This window comes from Hirundo rustica, chromosome 5, assembly GCF_015227805.2.
Source record: "Hirundo rustica isolate bHirRus1 chromosome 5, bHirRus1.pri.v3, whole genome shotgun sequence".
In the NCBI taxonomy this organism is placed as follows: Eukaryota; Metazoa; Chordata; class Aves; order Passeriformes; family Hirundinidae; genus Hirundo; species Hirundo rustica.
This window is the reverse complement of record NC_053454.1, coordinates 45,239,084-45,260,748: the sequence shown is the minus strand read 5'-3', so window position 1 is coordinate 45,260,748 and position 21,665 is coordinate 45,239,084. Positions and strand designations below refer to the sequence as shown.

The 21,665-nt window shown below is 38.5% G+C and overlaps 1 protein-coding gene across 3 annotated transcripts in view; it reads right to left on the bottom strand.

Annotated features, from left to right (window-relative positions):
- The window catches only part of KLHL2 (kelch like family member 2), a 56,760-nt gene extending 35,095 nt beyond the window's left edge, over positions 1 to 21,665 (bottom strand). Inside the window, exons 1-4 of one of the 3 annotated variants that reach the window (XM_040064270.2) lie at positions 21,515 to 21,665; positions 17,039 to 17,164; positions 12,727 to 12,833; positions 8,027 to 8,148 (exon numbers count right to left, since the gene is read on the bottom strand). In XM_040064270.2, the coding sequence (XP_039920204.1) occupies positions 8,027 to 8,148; positions 12,727 to 12,833; positions 17,039 to 17,164; positions 21,515 to 21,537 (378 nt within the window). In that variant the 5' untranslated portion in view covers positions 21,538 to 21,665. Of the gene's footprint in view, positions 1 to 8,026; positions 8,149 to 12,726; positions 12,834 to 17,038; positions 17,165 to 21,514 lie in introns of those variants that run through there. The other 2 variants (XM_040064271.2, XM_040064272.2) reach the window with 2 other exon arrangements.

Below are 21,665 nucleotides of genomic sequence, written 5' to 3'. Positions count from 1 at the left end.
TATCTTCAATAGGATTGGTATTATTTGATATAACTGCATTCCTCTTCAGAAGCGTGCAGACTTTAGCAATAAATCAGATCAGAGGAAGACTCACATGGTCCAATACTCTGTTTCTAGCACCTAACATGTAGGCAGCCATGTACTGCAGGAAAGACTTTGGATGCTAAACCAAGATGGAAGTGACTGTCTAGGCACTGTGGAGATGCAAGAAGAAATCTGCACAAAGAACCAGTGGGGATGGGGGACACAGGACAGGAACAGCCATAATCACAACCCACTGGCTTAAAACATACCTCAAAATTCTATTCAATTAATAAATAATAAAGTGATGACTTTTAAATGCTTTCATCAGGAAACTGTGGGTAGTAAAGAGAGGCAAATGCAAGTAAATAACAGGCCTTTATCCACAACCAGTCAGCAAACTTCAGAGATGCCAACCTGATTAACCTGTGGTACAGCACTAACAGTTTTATTAAGTTACTTGCATATGCTAGAATGTTGTGACCGCTTCTAGCTAGAAAAACTGCTATCATGACCCGTTTGCATCACCAAACTGCACTGTCTAGAACATCATCATCTATTTGAAAACCATTCAGCAACTGCTGCTAATTTAGAATAAACTCTTCTTTAGGAGCCCTGCATTTCCATAGAGTGCACAACTGAGGACGTACTGGACCTATATTAAATATCTGTTGGTCTCTTGGTGACACACAAGGTGTTAATCATGACCAGTAGGAATCCAATTGCCCAGATCCAGCCTACCAGCACCCACTCTTCTCAAGATATACTTCTATTTCAGCTGTTTCACTTTCCCTGATTACCAAAAGGATTTTAAAGAAGTGGCTAGAGGCACATCTGTCAATGCATCAAGATCATTCCCTGCCTGCCCTTTTTAGGGCATTTTTTTCCACACATCTCTATCTTAGTTTCTCTGAAAAACAGCCAATTCCCATGGAAGCAATTTCAGCACTACCTTCTCTCAAACCAGTTTCATATATAAAATATGTATTTTGTATTTGAAACAGAACCTACTGCATTATAAGATTCAGTGAAAGCGTCACAGGATTCAGTTCAGTTGAATAAATATTTCTTTTATCTCTTCCACCCACTTACACAGCAGTAGGCACGCTTCCAGGACACAGAATGCATATCTCTGTTCAAGTACTGAATTCAACTCCTTCCTCTTACAATACCCAATCACACATTTGTAAAGAACCTTTGTAAAGTCAGCCTTGGATTCTAAAAGGAAAAATCTACCCTAATTAACAGAGAAAACTTTCTATATTCATAAGGAAAATATACTCCTTTGGATATAACCCTTTGAAAGGGAGGGACATATTTTTGATCCAATAAGGGAAAAGAGAAGTTCTGTAGTGCTCGAAGGTATACTTTATTGGCAGGCCTCATAAACTCTTGAAAAACATTCCAAGTTAGATATCTAAAATGAAACTACTTCCAAAACGCATGCTTCATGCTCTTCACACATCACAGTCTTGCTAACTCATATAAAGACACTTAGTTTAGTCAACTGTTCATATACACAATTTGTTTCCAAGGATAAAGCCTGACAAGTATCACAATATTCCTAGGAGTATCTTGACTCTCAGCTCAGATACAAAGGTAGTATAGCACTGAAGATTACTGGAATATAAACTCATGTAAGTGCTCCAAGACTGTGGTAAATATTAAGTAAAGAGTAAAGAGTCTTATAAACTGGCTTATATTAAGTCATTCTGTATTTTCTTCAAGCTAAAAGCACACACAGCTAGCTGCTGTTGTTCAGTTGATGTGCAATGGTAAGTTGTTAAAATGGATATTCCATCATGATCCAGAACTCTCTTTTTAATTAAACTCCTGTGAACTCTTGTACCTGACCCTTAGTAGAAAGGGTACTGAAGGAGAGAATCTGAGGCCATCACACAGGTGTGAGGAAAAAAAAACAACTCCATTACCAAATCTGACATTCTGGTAATACAAGTTTCAGAACAAACTGGTAGCCCCTAAACAGTTTATTTCACATCCTACCCACATGAAACTGCACAGGATTCATCATAAGCACACCAGTTTTAAGTACAATACAACAATTTATTCTGAATATTTTTATCCCAGTTTATTCTAGTGCTTAGCAGAAGAGCAAAAAAGGAATGTTTCATGCTACACAGAATTTTATTTTTGACTTTAAATTAGTATCCAGTGAAGATTAGGCATGGTAAATGCAGACCCTATGTTTGCATGGACTTCATCTTATTGATCATATATAGTTCTACTACATTTTATTGAAATTAATATCTACTCCTTGCTGGTTTGTTGGGGGTTTTTGTCCTCCTCAATATACACAAGTCTTTGTATATTTTGCATTCTATTTTGTGTAATGCTCTCTTCTATATTTTTCATTCAGTTTTAAAATTGCTTGTACATATCTTGCTTCTTTCCTGCCCTTCCACCCTTAAACCTGATATAATTCTACAAGATTTTCAGTAGGGCTATTTTTTTTCTGTTATTGGAACATTTTAAAATATAACTAAACATTTCTCCAAAAATAAAATATTTTTTAAAAATGTAAAGAAATTAATTGAGACAAATTTTAACATGTGCTTGTACTCTGGAAACAGACTTGCAAACTAGCATCTCTTCCTAACAGAAAATTCCTGGTGTGAACGTGAAGTCTCGCCCACTAAACTTTCTGAAAGACACTCTATTACTATTAAATCAGATAATGACTTCCACCGGTTGCAGTTTTGGTTCATTAGAAGCATTATGCTAATAAGCATAAATGCTTAAAACAACAAATCCCTCAAAATGGCTTTTACCAAAAGGAAGAGGTGCCACAACTTCTTTCTCCCACTGTATGATGACTACTTTTATGTTCTCATTCTCTCTACCAGCACAAACATATAGTGACTACTAGAATTAATGTCTTGTTACTGGAAAATTAATGACATAAAGAATCAAACACTATTTTTTATTCACGAGATAATAATTTCACTCTTGTCTGCAGTAACAAGGCCTTAATGGACCAATTTGGCCATTGCATGTTAAATATGTAGAGACAGGTAAAAAGGAAAGAGTCTGGAAGAGCAAGAAGAATGGTAAAAGATTTAGAAACTACTGTGTCCAAAGAATAGTCTATGATGCTCAGCCTAAAGAAAAAAAATAAAAGTATATGAATAAGAACAGTCATTCAATACATGAGATTATTGCAGCAAAACACCAACAAATCACTTTACAAGATGGCAGAAGGAAATGCCATTAATTATTCTAATATAGACCAGGAACATTTAAGTCAGATACTACCTGCCTTTTGAACTAGAAAAGCTATTAAAGAAACTGGAATAAACCACTTAAGGATTATCATCCAGTTACCATTGTTAAATATGTTCAGCCAAGTCTAGATACATTCAGTCATTGTTTCACTTTACAGAGCTCAGGTGCAATTATCTTTTATGCTATTCCCTGTAACATCTCATTCCTTCTTCATCCTCCTTTAACATACCCTCCCTTCAACTTATGGCATGACTCAATGCTTATGGGTCATGCCAGAAATATAATTCAGAAGCTGACCGCCTTAAAAAGCACACATCTGTTTTCTTAAGCTGTGGGACTTCTCTGGGTTTTGGTGTGAAGTACAGGCTCATTTTCAACCTTGAGAATTTTTTAGGATCCAACAACCCTGCAACACTGATCAGCTAGAGGTGATGAGGTATGGAACAAATAGTCAAAGCCCATACTACCAAACATGGTATGTCTATATAGAATGTCTGCATTAGTAAATAGCTGGGACAACATCAGGTTCTTCTTTTTTGAGGATTTCTTGGGGAAATCAGCTGCTTTTTCGGACCTTGTTTTGACAGCACCTTAAATCAAATGTGCTGTCAACTCTTATGCCCACACCCCATGACACCATACAAATAGAAACGTCTCTGCTGTACTTTTCATGGCAGTCTGCATGAACAGTAATAGTAACAAAGAAAAAATGCATATATTACTGTTCATAATATGCTTATTACTATGCAAACATTGTTCTTGAATAATTTCAGAAAATGAGCAGAAAAAATTATACCCCTTGAAAATGACCCTGTTTGGGATTCTGGACTTCATGTCTGTTGCACCTAACAAAATTCTTTAAAGGAAAAAATATGCCAGGACAGAGTTATACAATTGTAAAAATATAAATTTTTCTAATTTTTTTTGTTATTTTCTCTTCTATTATCTCTCATGCACTCATCTTGTTCAAAAGCAAGACAGCAGTAGCAGCAAAGTGAAGCTACATGTAATGCTTGCCCCAGTATGCAGGGAAACATCTACTCCCAACACTGGTGTATGTTCCTACACTTCAATACACTAACCCCAAGTATTGGGTGAAAACAACTGACAGGGCTGTGATCCAAAGTAAGAACAGCTCAAAAATCCCCCAAAACGCCATGTGAGGTGAAAGTGGAGATACAGAGTGTTATGCTGTCAGATGTTTTTTTGAGTTCGGTGATCTGCTTTATAAAACAGTCTAGCAAATAGTTGTATCAGCACAATTAAAGGAACAGAGACCTGTAGGAGGGAATCAGAAAGGAACCCAATCACCTAACTTGTGTTTATTCAAATCACATACCACTCAACCTGTATCAGCAGGCTGACCTCTAAAGCCCATAACAAATCCACAGCCCGCCAACAACTGCAGGAATTTCTCCTCCAATATATTTGCGCTCAGGAGAGCCCCGAGGTGTACAGCTCACTAAAAAGGGGCTGCAATGCATACGCATAGCGTGGGAGAGGTACTCACGCATGAGCTTCTTATAGTAACCAACTCTCCCACATTGTGCACTGCATGTAGTTAATACCTATATGGATATCAAAAAAATTTGACATGCAAGAAAGTTGATTTGCCTTCCGAAAACATTAACCTGGATATTCCCTTCTTAAAATATCAAGAATGAGATATTGCACTAAGTCTGACAATTCATTTTATTCCTAGGGGGAAAAAAAAAAAAAAAAAAAAAAGGAAAAGCAAAGAGTTAAGAATGCAGAAAAAATGTGACTTAATATGTAAATACAGCAAAACACTGGATGGCATTATGCAAAGTGAGTACCACTAGAGATGAATTATAAAATAACTTGTTCTAAATGAAGGACAAACACAAAAAGAACGTACACATTCATATACCAGCTGTCTTATTGTTGCAGGCTGGGGGGAACCTATTGAACCAAGAACTGAAGAAAAGAACAAATGTTCTTTTGTATTTAACTAATGTAGTGATAACATCCAGTGATGAGGGCCTCCTGTGTTGATAGTTTATGGGCTAAATGTCTCCTCAATTATTGACTTACACCTGATTTTTCTACCTCCACACCTGCCCAAAAACATACATAAATGAAAACAGGACAGTGGGGAGAAAAAAATGGACAGCTCTCACTGAGAAGCTGCAAAGGCACAGTCAGGAAGCACTCTCCTGTCCACATCTAAATCAAGTAAAATTCTAAGGAAAGAAGCTCAGAATTAACCTGCCCCTTGAGAAAGACCAATGAGCTGGGCTACGATTATGTATTCCTTTATAATTAGCTTTCATAAATATACAATGCAGCTATTTTAATACCAAGAACTACTTAGCAATTCTACATTACTTAAACATGAAGCTTGCACATCTTCAAACATTATATCGCATATTAGAAATTAATTCAATACCTATTCTTACTGCGTATAACCCGAAGAGATGGAATGATACACTTGCAGTCCCATAAAGGGTATCAGACTAGGAATCATAAGCAGCTACCTAGAAGCTGAAGCTCCAGTTCAAGACATTAATCCAAATATAAAATGGCATCTTAGGCTTTCACAGATCTGTATTACTACAAGATAAATTCCTAACCACTACCAAAATTTCACAATATCTTCTAGGTTATATAGACAAGAAATTGAGAGCTAGAATTAATCTCAATAGCATGCAACGTGTTTATGGAGAGTACACATTTTTAACTATGGGTTGACAATCTGCACTAGATTTCTAGGTTTCCAGAAAGTCACAGTAACAATTTTCACATCTTGGCTTTCAGGCTTAAGGAAAAGAATTTGCATCAGCATATTTATTTTTATCCATAATGTTTCTTTCTGCTGTAATGCAAAAAAACTCTACATATCTAGTAATAATAATGCAAAAAGGATAAAAGTGACAAAGTAAGAATAAATCTACATCCAATACAGTCATATTACAAGTATATTCACCATCAGCATTAAAGTGCAACTATATTGGAAAAAAAATCAAAAACCAATTTAGAAGCCTGACTTCCTTTCTCAGTACTCAAGTAACCACAAACTTGTAATATCACTCACCAAGACATATTATTTATACTAACATCCCCACCATTATCAGATATCTATCTTCAGACAGATAACCTGGAGCCATGAAAATTTAAGCCCTATCAGACCCATGAGTGTTAAACCAGTGGATTTTTGGCCTTGAAGGACTCCTTTATGAGGAAGAAGTGTAATGCTTTTCCTCCCCATTAACACAGAGGAGTCAGCATTGCCAAGGAGGGGTGATAATGCCTCCTCCTGGGCAACACCTACAGCCAAAATACTGTAGGACTGCCTGTTAAATCCACTCGAATATAATGGATCAAATGTACAAGATCAGGGCCATTAAGCTCTGTCAGCAAGACACGATATTCTAGTTTAAGGATGAAAAGCCAGAATGTTCGAGCAGCAAGAGGTCTTAGGGAATCTCTGACAGTTTTGGATTTGCTCAAGGTCTTCCACAGCGACACAGAGATTTGGGCAACCACCAGATTGGTAAAATACAACAGAATTTCAGTCATTTTTTTCACTATGTACATCCATCATCAGACCAGAACAATTCCTTAAAGAAGAAAATTCTTAATAAACAAGTCATCAAGAAAGACAGGAAATTAGTCTTGCATAATTAAATTACTTATGATATGACCTAAGATATGGAAGTCTTAGTAGCAGGATATTTTGTTTCAAGATGGCAGCATTCTTATTTCGGGAAACATTCAATCAAGGACGGCTAAAACAAGCAGTGTCCTCATTGGATTCAGCACCCAATAAAATGCTATTAATTTCAGCCTAATGTCCAGTAAAAGCAATTCATTTCAGAATATATAATTACAACAGAAGTTTTCAATACCAAACACAGCAACATGGTTTTGCACCCTGCTAAAGCAGCAAAATAACTGCTAATAACCAGTTATTTGGCACTCGGCAAGGGTAGAAAGAAGAGCACAGGAGTACAAAGAAAAACATGAGAATTAAATGTTATCACCCCTTATGCAACTAGTTTCAAACTTATCAAACCTCTACACCAAATCTCAAAAGATACTGAAAGGAAAATCTACTATGTCCATCTTAAGTCTATCTGCATTTAGAAAATATTAAATGCACGAGACTATGTTTTCTAAGCTTGTGTTTGTTTTATTCTAATTGAAGCTTCATCTTAAGTTACAGCCAATTGGAAAAACTTATTAGCTCTGTGTGGGATGGACAAAACCTGCATGATAGACACTGGTTGATTTAATTAAAAAAAAAAAAAAAACCAGCAGTAGCTAAAAATTTCTGCACAGTTCGTCACTGGCAAGTTACAGAGATTGAGTAGGAAAAAGTACTTTATTTTGCAGGCTAACAGGGAAAAAATAAATGGGACAGCTTAATTGGACAACATGATTTTACATTTAGGAATAAATCTACGTTGCTTATGTAAATTTCACTTCAGTATTAGAGAAGGGGTGGTACAGAAGTACCTGACAGCATTAATTTTAGGTAGAGCAGATCATCGATTTTATTGCATTACATAAGATTTGGTTGCAAAGCCCATTAAAGTCGACTAACTCTTCATTTATTTGAACTGTCTTTGAATTTGACCCAGAATTTCAACAGCATGACTACTTGCTTTGTAAGCACACAGTCTGAAAAAATTCCAGTTTACAGATGAGATTTCCCATGTCAGAGTTGAATCACAACGAAAAAATAAATGACTCTGCACATTGCATCTCAATTGTTGCAGAAAATAATTCTCACCCTTACCTGCACATTTTCTTCTGTAACTTGAATTTCAGCAGTGTAAATATAATCAATAAGCATCCTTAGAGTCCAGCCATCAACTTCCTTTATTCGAACTTTTTTTGCTCGGCTTTCACTCATCTCACCTACAAACACAGTTTATTAGTCAAGTAAAGACAGAAATACAGCATGAATATATAAAAGTTTAATAGCAGCAGAAATTTTGTGCATGAACAGTTGTGATAGCAGAAAAACTTCAATACTAAAAATTTCTTTTTTTCCTTCCTTCCTTCCTTCAGTGAGGAAGGAAGATTTTGTTACCATCATGCAAATGCTACCTGGGTTAATACCTTTAGTGCAGGTGACCTATTTTTTCCAGTATACAGTATCAGGAAAATATTGTTATCAGACCTAAATAAGACACTTCAAATGCATACAAAACCATTTTGCTAGGAAAACAAGATATTAAAATACTCTAGCTTTATTAACTTCTTAATTGAAGGAGCATACCAAACACAGTCTGGAGTAAATTTATTTAAACAAGAAAAGTTATATCCCCACAGAAGAATTAACATACATATTTCTTTGCTTGCCTACTTATTATTCCCTTGGTGATTTCAGGTCTTTTACAGATCCAATTTAACAGCTCAAACCCAAGCTAAGACAAAATGGTAAGCATGGGAAAACTTGTTGGATCTCATTTTGCGGAGGCTGACACGTTGGCCGAATGCCACAACTGATCTTCAGAGAAAGGCCTGCAAAATTATTTCCACCTTCCAAAACATGATGTTTCTCAAAAAGCAGTATTTTCTTTACAGCTGAAATAATTATCCAAATACATATTATGAAGTAATGACTATGACCTTTTTCATGACTTCCAGAGCAGGTAATCTCAGACCTTTAAACTCTCTTGCACTGACTTTCGCTGAGAAACAAAACATGAACTACAAAAGTTACGTTGGAAGATACATAAAATTTGACTTTGGAAGAGTATATCCCAATCTCTGAATACATTAGTTTCTTATTCTTCTATGATGGATATAATTTCTTTCCCTTAGGCATAGGCATCTAGAGATAAGGGTATTGGTGATATAATAAATTTAATGTATACAAGAAAAGCAGGCACAACAGAGAAGTGAACGAGAACATGCTAACAATTGCTGATATTTTCTTATGACGTCATACACATTTTCATTGTTTTATACCCTCTGGTCTCTAGGGTTAGTGTAAAACAATGCATCTTATCCAGTGCTTTCAGCAAAGGGATCATCACTGAGGAATCTGTTACCATTATTCATGGTACCATACCTTTTTTTTTGAGCTGAAGTGTAAAGAACGGCATTGCAAATAAACCTAAAGTGGCAAGAAGTTCAAAAGACCATCTACCCACATAAAAAACAGCAAAATCCAGCCTCCACAGAACTTTCTACTTTCACCTGCACTTCTGAAACATCCCCCTACACCTCTGAAGGATGACTCCAGCACATTCCCTGCAGGGCTCTGTGTTCCAAGTTTCTACTTCTAATGTGACACAGATTAAACCTATTGATCTTCAGAGCATGTAAGCTGCAACTTATTTATTATGCAAGCTGCTGTGGAGGTGGTCCTCTGGGAAAATTGTGTGTGTGGGAGAGCAGATTTTGATATTCTGCAAGCACATTAGATTTGTTTTCAGATTTTGTGTCAAGGCTTTTAGAGTCATGGATAGGCACCTTTTCTGTTTAAAAACCAAGCCCAGAATATAAAAGAAAAGCAAAACCCTAAACAAGAAAAAAACCTCACAACAAAACACCCCAGCCAAATAACAACAACAAAAAAACCCAACAAAAATAATCCCAAAAATATTTGCTTCCAACTTTCATGTGAACCAGACATGCAATCTTACTACAATTCTAGATCAAACCATATCTGTTTGATAGATCATATAGAGGAAACCAGAGATGCACTCAGCAGGCAGTCTCAGTCTAAAATTCAACCTGCTGAAGAACTCCGTTTATGACTGGGAAGCAGCACCACCATGTCTTCACAGCTCTTAATGATAGGGAAGCATATTGTGAACAGAAAGAGCACTGAGCAGATCCAACCTCCCAAGCAGCAGCAGTAGCAGAGCAGCACCAGTTGAGCTAATACTAAAGGGGCTACCTAAAAAGCTTACATGGTTCCTCACAAAGTAATGCAAAAAAGGCTTTTTCCTTTTTATTTTTTACCCAACAATTTTACAAATGGAGAATGGAAGTGAAGAGAGCAGGTTAACCCCTAAGGATAACTGCCATTGCAGAAAAGAAAATGAAACTCAGGTCACCTTTGTCTGAAGTGAAGCCCTACGGCCACTGAAGAGCCCCTTCTCTGATGTTTTATAATCAATTCCTCTAAACATTTAAGTAAACTTAAATCATATTTCTAAATAATTCCACTGTATAAGAAGAAATAAATATTCCTATTAACATAAATTAGATAGCAGGAACTTTCTTCCCCCCTCCTCATCAGATAATTGTTACTACCTTACTACATTTTATAACTTAATAAGACAGTAGCTTTTTCTTTCCTAATAATTATTATTCTTACCATTACATGTACAAATAGGGAAACCCCTCCCCCCCCCAAAAAAACCAGGCAGAGAGTTTGAACCTAGTTAATGCCATATCCTAGCCTGCACTGCAGTAATATTTAGTGACTCAGAGAATGATGGAATCAACCTGCACACACATGTCTAAATATAAGCTTCTAATTTCTAATCAAGAAGTAACCCTAAAGCGTAAGAGTGCAACTTTTTTACTCTCTTTTCTACCTGTGTTTCATTCTGGGGGGGAGAAGATACTTTGCCATTTGGTTGTGGCTGGTTAAGGGATCAAATGGCTTATTTGAACTTGCAGATTACTGGATGAGAATAAAAACCCACCTAAGAAGTATGGATTCCAGGTTTCATGGAGAGAACAATCACAATGAAATTCAGGATTTTTTGTGTGGGGAATGGCTGAAATGCACCAATACCACAGCTGGGCCGTGCTGTAAGCAACCTATAAGCCTAGTATGAAATCTGCTAACTCTTAAAGCCACAGCTGAATTCTACTTAAGCTCCTACCTATTTGGCTCACCCAACTACACAAACCTCACCACAAATATATTAGTTATACACTTCGGACTCATTACTCAAGTAAGCATTCCCACCTCCTGCACCACTGAGGCTAAAGAACACCTACATTTAAAAACATAAAACAAGTAAAAAATTTTTAAAGGCACTGAAGCAAAGGAAGAGAAGATTTCAGTAATTCTATCTGGACAGCAGATACAGACACTGCTGCACTGGCACTCTGAACAGGTAATAAACTTCTTCATAGAAAGGGCAGTCAGGGCAAGCAGAAATGTCTTAATCACAGAAAACATAATAAAAAGCTATACTCTGAGTAATGAGTATTTTCAATGTGATAATCGACAGCAGTTAATCTTTAATACAGAACAAACATAAGAGGCTTGCATTTTGCTGCTACTAAGGCGATAAAAAGAAACTGTAGAAGCAGCTTTTTCTATTCTAATTTTATAGACAGCAGAAAAAATTAGGAAAGAATTTGTCAGTCACCTAGAATGATTGTCTCAACCAAAAATGCAAACTTAAAAAACTGCTTGAGGAAGAGATATTTAATTTTACAAGCAACTTTAAAGCATTGTTGAAGTTACTCCACTTCTGGCTTTGATCATGTCAAAATATTTGCCTATAAAATCAAGAATGATTAGCTGCTTCCCCAGAACACAACAGTATTTCAAATTTCATCCATCTTGTTGCATACAATTACAATTTTTAAAACACCAATCTGTTTGCAATATGGGCAGGCCACGACCAAGAGTCACATTTCTACCTCCATCTGAGCTGGTGGTCAGAAGCAATGGATTACAGAGAAGTCTTTTAATTTCAGACAGTTGACATTTAACTACAAAGCTGGCACAAGATTTTAGGAGGAACAGACAAAACCTCAGAAGTTAATTTTAATATGCATTTAGTAGCATTCTTACTTTGGCACTGAATTTTACATTATTTCAATGTGATTTATAACCATGATAGAATTAAACCCACAGCACAGGAATTTCAGCTGGAGGCTCCTATGAACCTGAACCTATCTCAGCTTTACAAGCCCTCAGTACTCCTGCTCTTGCCATAAAGCAGTAACTTGGCCAGCATGGAGTGAGCAGAAGTAGAACCAAGCCTGTACAGAAAAGTAGTGGCAATGATGCAGGGTACATATGTCATGGAGAATTACCCTAAAAATACTGAAACACACACTCCAGCTATAGGCTGCCAAAGCCACAGAAAGCTTTCATATCTACTAACAGCCTAGAGCACTCATGGGCTGAAGAATGTAGCAGCAGTTGTTGTTAAAGGACATAATTTACCCTGAAATTCACATGAAAGTTATTTTAACCTTCCTTTGGACAAGTGGGATTACTAGAGGCTTAAAGGGTATAACAAATTGACTGCTACTGGCTTACTTAACATCTAATGTGTTTTTTTTTAATTAAGGAGACTTTTTAAAGCATTCATCATGCTAATAAAGGCTAAGTTGACAGTGTGTCCTTAGACTGCAAAAAAAAAAGAAACATTAAGAATCTCAAATGTTCCTATTGGTTTATCTAAAAATCAAATTAGATCCTAAAAAGCAAAAGTAATGAAATTTTATTCTTTATACAATTAGAGTGGATTACAACATAGTAAGTATTGAAACATTTGGTACCTGTAAACATGGCATGGAAGTAGGGGCTGCAGGCGGCTAACACAACTCTATGCGCTGCAATTTCCATGTCTTCAGCTACTATCGTCACATCACACAGCAAGTTTTGACTATTTAGAAATATCAGAGAAGGCAATTTCACATAAGTGAGCTACAACAGGAAAGTCTATACAATATCACACAAAATTTCTTTTCCCATGCCATCAAAAGAGGCAGACAATGTTGATGAAGCATTGTTTTTAAATGCGTTACACAACCACATGGCTGTTATTCAATCAGATTACGGATAGTGCCTAGGTACACAAAACTATCTAAAAATCAAACAACTGAATTGTGAAACTTCATTGCACAGAAGTTTTCTGCATTGAATAACCATAATTTGTATCAGCCCAATTTATAAACATTCTCTCTGGAAGTCTGGGCCCCTTTGAACAACTATGATAGAAGAAACCAGATTTTAATATACTTAAGCACCAAAAAAAAATTACATAAGAAACAAGGCTTTACAGACAACAAAGAATCCAGACTTCAACTGAGATGCCTGTCACATTATGCTGAAATTCATGCCTACTTAATTGTTCAAATATACTACTCAATCTTCCCTATCTTTACTGTTTTCCAAGCATTTTTCATATTCAGCACATGCACACAACAGCCATTATTTTCTCCAGTCTAAGCAATTTAGAATTTATTATGGTTAACTTCATATCTTGACTGACTTTGTATCTTCATTACATCCATTTGCATTCTTGTCCTTTGTGACTGTAATATATTTCCTCCCTGGTCAGTTGCAATATTGCAACATCTCATTTATAATCATTCCTAACAGGTATTTCTAACACAGTTCACAGTATTGGCCATATCTCTTAAACCCACAACGTGTATTCTTCATAACCCAGTTTTCTAAACTGAAAGGGGGTGGGGAACACGCCACAATGCCAAAAGGCTGCAGTTTCACAGCATCTAAATAGCCATAGTTACAGTCGCCTTTTATTTCCTGCTCCTGCTAACACTGTCCCTGTGGAGGTAGTATGGAATCCACAAAACTCAGAGCCACAGCAACAGAGGGAAGAGGGAAAAGTATGACTTAACAGAACATATTCATTAGGGATGGAACTAGAGCTGCACACCAAGCCAGCGATTATTATTCTCGTCACTTTCAAAAAGATACGTTTTTACCATTCCTGAATACACATTAAAGATTTTTAGATAGTTTGCAACTACCACACTGAGTTGTAGCAAAGACAGATGAGCAGCTGAATTTCGCTTAAACAAAACTAGAGCTCCCAGCCAAATTGCTCAGATATTCACCTCAATCCAAAAGAAAACTCTGTGACCTCGCAGTTATGCAATCATCCAATTTTTATGAGCCGAGACTCAAAGTGGCTTTGCGGAGGTCACATATCAAAAATATTGGTGGGCACAACTAACCTTTGGGGCCATATTGCAATGCTGGCATAACATTATCTTTCTGCTTTCAGCTCTTAATACCTACAGCAACTATTTAAATCCCATAAGTTTAGCTTGCAATATTACATATTATTATCAAATAATATGTACAATGTAAGCTAATGTCCATACCAGATGAAACACACAATTCAGAGGATCTTGAAACAACCATTACATTTATTATTAAAAAAATGGAAACAGAAAGCTACACATAAAAGGGCATCAAATACCCAGCTTTATCAGTCACCTGCACTTATACTGACAACAGGAACAAAATGTTTCATACTTAGTTGCACAGAAATGCTAAAGATAGCAATGAAGCCAGAAGCAACAGAATTACATCAATGCACGATTAGGGTTAACTAATTACATTTCACATACATAGACATAGTAACACCTGTAGGCTGGAACTGCATCAGGTGAATGAAAATGCTCTGCATTACTACAGAACTGACTAGCTAAGGAAACTACTGAAGATATGAGCTTAAAAACTTAATCATGTACTCTGCTGCAAGCATCTTGTTGGTTCCACAGCAACTCAACACCTTCATTTCATGAGGGCGCATCAATTTATTTTAGAAAAGGCTGTGATCTGAAGTGGTATTGTACCAATTTGCTTATATAGTGTGACTGAAAGAACAGAATCATGGGAGATACACCATCATGGTACAGAAAATGGGATAAGAAAGCATACATTTAAGAATAACTGAGCAACTGTTTACCAGCTTGCAGGCTATTCTTCATTGGTTCATACACAGAAAGTTCATTACCCCATCTTCAAAAGGTTTTGAAAGTCTTGTTTGTAAGAATAAGAATTTTAATAAATACAGGTAAAATCAAATTCCACAGTGATAAAAGCAAATTATAATAAAGTGAAAAGATAGGCACCAGAGTATAATTTTGTCATATGTCAAGAACTAATTAGCTATCCTAATGAGCTTTCTACTTAGTGTTGAGGTGATGGTGTGAAAGGCTTGACTGATCTCCAACAATGGTGAGCAATGAAATGACAAAAAAATACAAAGGACAAAATTCCTAAAATTTGTCAAAATTTGAAGGCACATAAAAACTCATTAACAAGCTACTAGAGCCAGACAACTTGGCAGCAGCCAAAAATTTGACATAAACACATAGACTTAAGCATTCAAAACCAAATGTATTTAGATGCTTAAGCAAATGATTTTTTCACTAGCTATTCACTTCCTGGAGAGTATACCTCTGGCAAATATCTGTTTGTTCTACACTAATGAAAACCACTGAGATTCAGTAATTTTTAAAGTTGTTTCTAAATCAAAAATATCATTTACTGGATTAATATTAGATCACTGTTTAAAGCAATGAAGTCTGAAACATTTTTAAGATTTTCTATCTATTATTTCAAACAAATGAATGCAACAAGAAATGTACAATTTTATTTAATTGCCACTTACCATCTTAAAAGTTGTACTCAGCTTAAATTGTAAATATTGTTGCATCAACTACCTTATTAAATGAGAACTAGTTAAGGTTATATGGCACAGCTCCTGTTCAAACTTTAAGTATTTATACACGCAAGACAAAATTGCTCAAACTGCTTCTACAGCAATTTGAATTTAGGTAACCATGGAAACTAAAGTATATTCTGAAAATAATCCATGGGCTTCAAAAATTCACTCTGCTGGAAGATGGTGAATCTTTCAGTTGTAATACAGCAAAATGCAGGTAAGGTTTCTGACTTCTGAAACTATTGTTAAGATTAATTCTGGAAAAATTTCTCCATGTAAACTCTTGCTCATCCTCAGGAAGTCATTACTACTGACTTTAGCCAGCATCTATTATGCTCCTTGAGATACCGAATCTGGTTACTGGGACACTTGAGAAAGCCAAGGGCATAACTTAGGTGAAGCAACAAGTATCAGTCTATCCAGCACATAGTTTTAAAGATTTACCTATATGGAACAGCAAAGGTCAAAGACAGAGGCATACTTTAAAAGGGTATCAGTTGCTGTGTTTCTTTTCAGTGAAGCTTCTCCAATTTTTAATTTTATATGGGAAATAACAAATAACTACAGGATTTTCACAGCCACCAGTACTGTCTCTGCTAGAGAAGTGGTTTTATTTATTTAATTTCTCCACTGTTGCTGTAAGTTATAGTGCTAAATTACTATCACTGATAGCTGTGAGTCCTGATTTCCAGAGCTCAGTTGCGAGCTCTAATTACCAGCTGTCACAGTTTTCAACATCACTTCACCTACTCATATGTAAAATATAAATCAATATGGATGCTAAGAACACAATCAGAACCAGCCTCCCAGTTTCACTAAAACTGATGGTATTATCCCTCAAAGTCTTACAAAACTTTATCAAGAAAAGCTGCTTTCAACATTTGATTGGGAGTTCATCAATTTCTCCCAGGGGGCAAGCAAACTAAGAAAATGTACAGTCAGCTGCTTTATTCTGGGACCTATGTCTCCAGACTAGAAAATTTTAACATTTTTCTAGTTCACAGCCTACCACGAAAATCAACAACAGGCACACAAAGATTCTAACGCTCAACCAGTCACTTCCCTTCTCTCCAGGATCAGCTGTATACAAGAGAGGGACAGTAGCTGTAATTCCTTAAGTACTACCTGTAAGTATTTTCCAAGTCTCATAAAACTAGTCTTGATTAACATATGAGATGCAAAAGCATACTGCATACGTTACTGCTATCATCACATGGCTATAATTCAGCTGTCACTTCATTGCATATTTAATCTTTCTCCTCAAATATACTTCTGAAATTGCATGTGCTTAATAAACAAACTATTATTATTAACTTAACAAATGCAAATGAAAGTAAAAATTAACTATGGACTCCAGGCAGGTGTATACAGTGGAGTAATACCTTCTTAATTCATTCATAACTTTAAAAGCTTTCTTCATGTGCCATGGATTTACTGTAATAGGACAGTGAATTTCGGTGTTATCATCTTTCAGATCCAAGGGCTTCTGATGACAAAGTTTGGTACATCTGGAAAGAAAGACAAAAAAAATAAAGTTAATATTTCTCTCTAACCTCCAGTGCTGTCACTTTTTATTTTGTTCACCTTCATCTTAGGGAGAAGAAGAAGATTTGCACTTGAAACTTCTTTTTTCCAAGAGATTTTTGTTTCCCTATTACCAAAGGTGTAGAGGAATACGTAGAATTCCCATGTGCGCTGGTTTAGCACGGATAGCAAAAACCAATTAGTGACTAGTTTTAAAACTGACAACCAGATTAACTAATTAAATATAGGGATATGCCTCTGGGCTACACCGGTTAAAAATCAGAAGAATCCCGGGAAAAGCTCTCTTTCTTCCAGGATTTGAGAGGTAAGCCAGCTCGGCATCCTGCCGCTAAAGCCACAGCCCAGGAGGCCTGGCCTCAGGCGTGCCCGGGCCCCAGCAGCTGCCTGCACCACCGGCCCGGGCTGAGGGAGCTCCCCGCCGGGCCCCTGATAGCAGCTCCGGGCTCGAGCTGGGCAGGCCCATCCCTGATCCCAGCGGGATGTGGGGGACGTGTCCATCAGCTCATTCTGGCCGCTGAGATCCCTGACCACCATTTCCCCAGGCCGCTCTGACCTTGCCCCCGTCAGCACGGCTTTGAAATCCAACAGCCATGCAGCCAGAGCGGCCGGTGCCCGGCAGAGAGCGGATGACCATCTACAGGCCTGGGTGAAATGGTAACTCTTTCCTTGACAGATGAGACTTACAAGGCACTAACCCTTCTCTGAGCGAGAACAGAGTGATTGAGACATAAGCAGACACAGCATGAAACCAAAGTCAGTGAAGAGAGAGTAGAAGTCCTAGGTCGGAGGAAGATGAGGAGTTGCCTAGTTAAGGCCGGACTTCTGCGAGGCCATGGAGAATGGACTAAAATATTCCTGTAACTTATAGAATGCTTTTCAGGGGGATTCAAAGCTCTGGTCATAGCCATGGACTGATATAGCTGTGACCCAATGGAGAATTTTGAACAAAGGAAGATAAAGAGATGCCCTCTGCCCCCAGGGAAAAGAAGACCTCTGTTTCTTGAGATGAAGATGATTCTGAAGACAGATGAAGAGAACCTTCGATTTATGTTAGAATAGTCATCCTTAAAATGTACCCTAAAAAAAGCTGATACGGCCCATATGCAGTTGTGGGAAAAGCTGCCAAATGGGAGGGACTTCATGGTTTGCAGAATTCCCCGGGCAGCTTCGTGAGATTCGTGACATGGGAGCCACCAGAGAACAGTTTTCTTGTGGTGAGGTCTCCATGGGAGTTCTAAGAGAGGCTCCTCTCCCTAAGAACTGATGAAAGACTATTTTAAAGTGGTGAAACTGACTGAAAATCAAATCAGGTTTTGTATCTTTATGTTGTTAGTGGGAAAGTGAACAGTTGTGGGGATAAGAGAAAGTGTTTTGAACGTTTCATTTTGATTCTCATTCTCTTCTTTTAGTGTTTGTTAATAAACTCATCTTTATACCTTTCAGTGTTTGAGCCTACTTTGCTTTTCCCCTGATCCTATCTCACAACTGGAAAAAGAGTGGATAATTCTGGGAGACACTCAGACCACTACATTAAGTTTGGGAAACAGAAACTGGCAAACATGAAACCACTACACTGTGGAAAGTAGTAAGTTGGTGACTAATACTAGTGACATTGACAGAGGCTAACAATAATCTCCACTAAAGAAAACATGAAGATTTTTCTGGTTTTGTGAATATTGTTTTATTTAGTGGTTCCAATAAGCTCTGAAGCAAGGTCAGAATTAAGAGTTTTGGGAACTTTTCACCTAGCGCCCATAAAGATCAATGGCAGAATGCAACAACCATCACCCCAGTCTCTCAATGCCTCTACTGCCTGACAGGTAAGGGCTCCTCTCTTCACCTCTACCAGGACCTCAGTTACTGTTTCACACAGGTCCTAGTTCTCCTCTGACAAGAAGACCACACTATGACTACTGCAATTATCCAGGCTTTCCCTAGCTGCAGCATAACACATGGGTGACAGAAAAATTGTGTAGCTTTGTAGATCCATTCAATGTTTTGGGAACCATAATGTACATAAGTGACCAGCCTCTTAATTTTTCTTACTCTCATAACCCCACTCCAAACAGCAAAAGAACTAGGCAGTGTGAAACATCATTACCTCTAGCTACAATTAATTCTTTCTATAAGACATACCCAAGTTCTACAGACACTAACTTCTGCAGAAAAATTATTATATACACTTCTCAGTCACTCAGACTGCCCAAACAGCAAGCAGACTTTTCATGCCAAACCAAATCAATGAGTCTCCTGTTTATAGTCACAATGTTGTTCTTACAAAGCACACCGTATTGCTGTAACACTTAGAAAATGCTTAGCATCAGTAATGCTTTGTTCCACAGTACCGTAACTGTAATCCTGAACCTTTAAACCGGAAAAAAGCAAATTCACTGAAGTCATTTGGTAGGGCCACAAGCCCTGGTACACCAACAATCCGATTTCAAATGAAAATTCACCCTTACTAGCATTAGGTAAGCACAGTCAAAATGAACATATTTAGTGACTCACATAATTGCAACCTCTCTTCTACTATACCTGAAACTTTTTAATTGGGCATGTCTAAGGAAGCCTAAAAGAAAAATTCAACAGTAATTTAAGATATTAACCTAGAACTCTAAGTTCTGTGCACTACAATAGTGCAAGCCAAGTAGCTGGCTTTATTTTTCATTATCCCAAAACTAGCTACAAAATTTTGGAGCACAGCAATACAAAATTGCACCAAGCAACAAAGGAATGTAAAAAGTCTCTGTAAAACTAACCTAGTAACATCCTTCCACAGAACTCTAACTACTACCACCTTACTACAGTGTACTATGAAACTCATATAAATTAAAAGTTTCATGTTCAATTTTGAAAATTACACAATTCATTACTGGAGAAGGACAAATAACAGATGGGAATTCTGCATCAATTAAAAAAACTCAAATAAGTTACATGTTATTCAGCACATAGATATGCTACTTCGTAGAGATTAAAAAAAAAAAAAAAAAAAAGGACATTCTATCTAGCAAACTTCTTTACACTGAAGGCTACTTTTCTACATTATGTGACATACATTGCGATCAGAATTCCAAAAAATTATAGACAGAAATCAATGATTGCAAAAAAACACTCAAAACACCAAAAACCTATAAGGAAGAGACCCAGCTTTTAATTATACCACTAACCTATCAAGTCCAAGATAGAACACTTTCACTGCAACTTTCTACATCCCAAAGCACTGCATCAGATACTGATGTCTATTTATCTACATGTATTTATCATACATATACAGGCTATGTACACATCAAATACAGCTATACAAAGAAAAAAAGTGATTGAGCTGTCCGTAAAGAGCTGCCAAGCAACCCAAGCAATTAGATGGAGGAGTTCACATGAAGCGTAAATTAATTTGCTGAAGTTTCATTGGTTTGTCACAACGGGTGACTTTGTTTTAAGGTAATGAACCCAACAAAACCATCGGTCATATGCCTTCTGTTTTGGGAAGTGCCAGTCTGCCTGAAGTACTGGGGTCTCTCTTACTATTTCACCAGTTGGGTCAGAGCTGTCTGCAACTGGTTTCCCTCGGTTTGTTCTCAAGAACCTCATCCACGGCATGCCTGAAATCTACCTACCCAAGGCACAGGATGAAGCTGCACTGAACCACAACCCGTGAAAGGACCGAGGAGGCCAGCTGAGGTGCAGCTGGAGATGGTTGCCTGGAGTGCATTGCCTGGGCACTGCCACTAAAAGAGATGCTTAACTAAATAACCAGAAAACCGGGAGTGAGATAAGCACGACTGCTGAGTCAAACAAGGAGTAATTTGGGACCACATATGGAGGAAGCAGAAGGAGTGAGGGGGAGGAGGGAGAAAAAGCCCGTCCGTTCCCACAAGCTGGAAGGCACACGGGAAGGCGGCGGGGCGGGGGTGCCGGCAGCGCTGCCCGCCCGCGGGAACCCCGCGCACGCTCCCCCAGCAGCACGGTGCCCGCGGCCGGCACCCGCAGCGGCACAACCGGGCACCTCCGAGCGCCGGCCCGCCGAGCACCGGTTCCGCCACCAGGTCGCCGACACGACCCTCCCTCCGGCGCTGCCCCGCGGTCGGTTCCGAGCGTCCCCCGTCCGCGGGCACCGCTCCCCCGGTGCCGAGGGGCCCGGTGAGGCCGGCCGGGCTGCGGAGCGCCGCGGCACCTCCGCTCGCTGCTGCGCGGCCGGGCCCGCCCCGCCGCCCCAGCCCACGGACCGCACAGCGCTTCGCTCCGCACCGCCGTCCCGGCGGGCTCCGGGCGCCCGGCTGCCTCCCCGCCCGCCCCGCCGCCGCCGCCGCACTCACACGGGCGGCAGCAGCATCTCCATCGCGGCTCCGCTCAGGCTTCCTCCGTGCAACGCGGGCGCGGCGAGCTGCGGCCAGCACCATGCCAGCTGCGCTGCCCCGCCGCCGGTGCGGGGTGCGGGGAGCGGCTGCGCCCGCCCGGCCGAGCCCC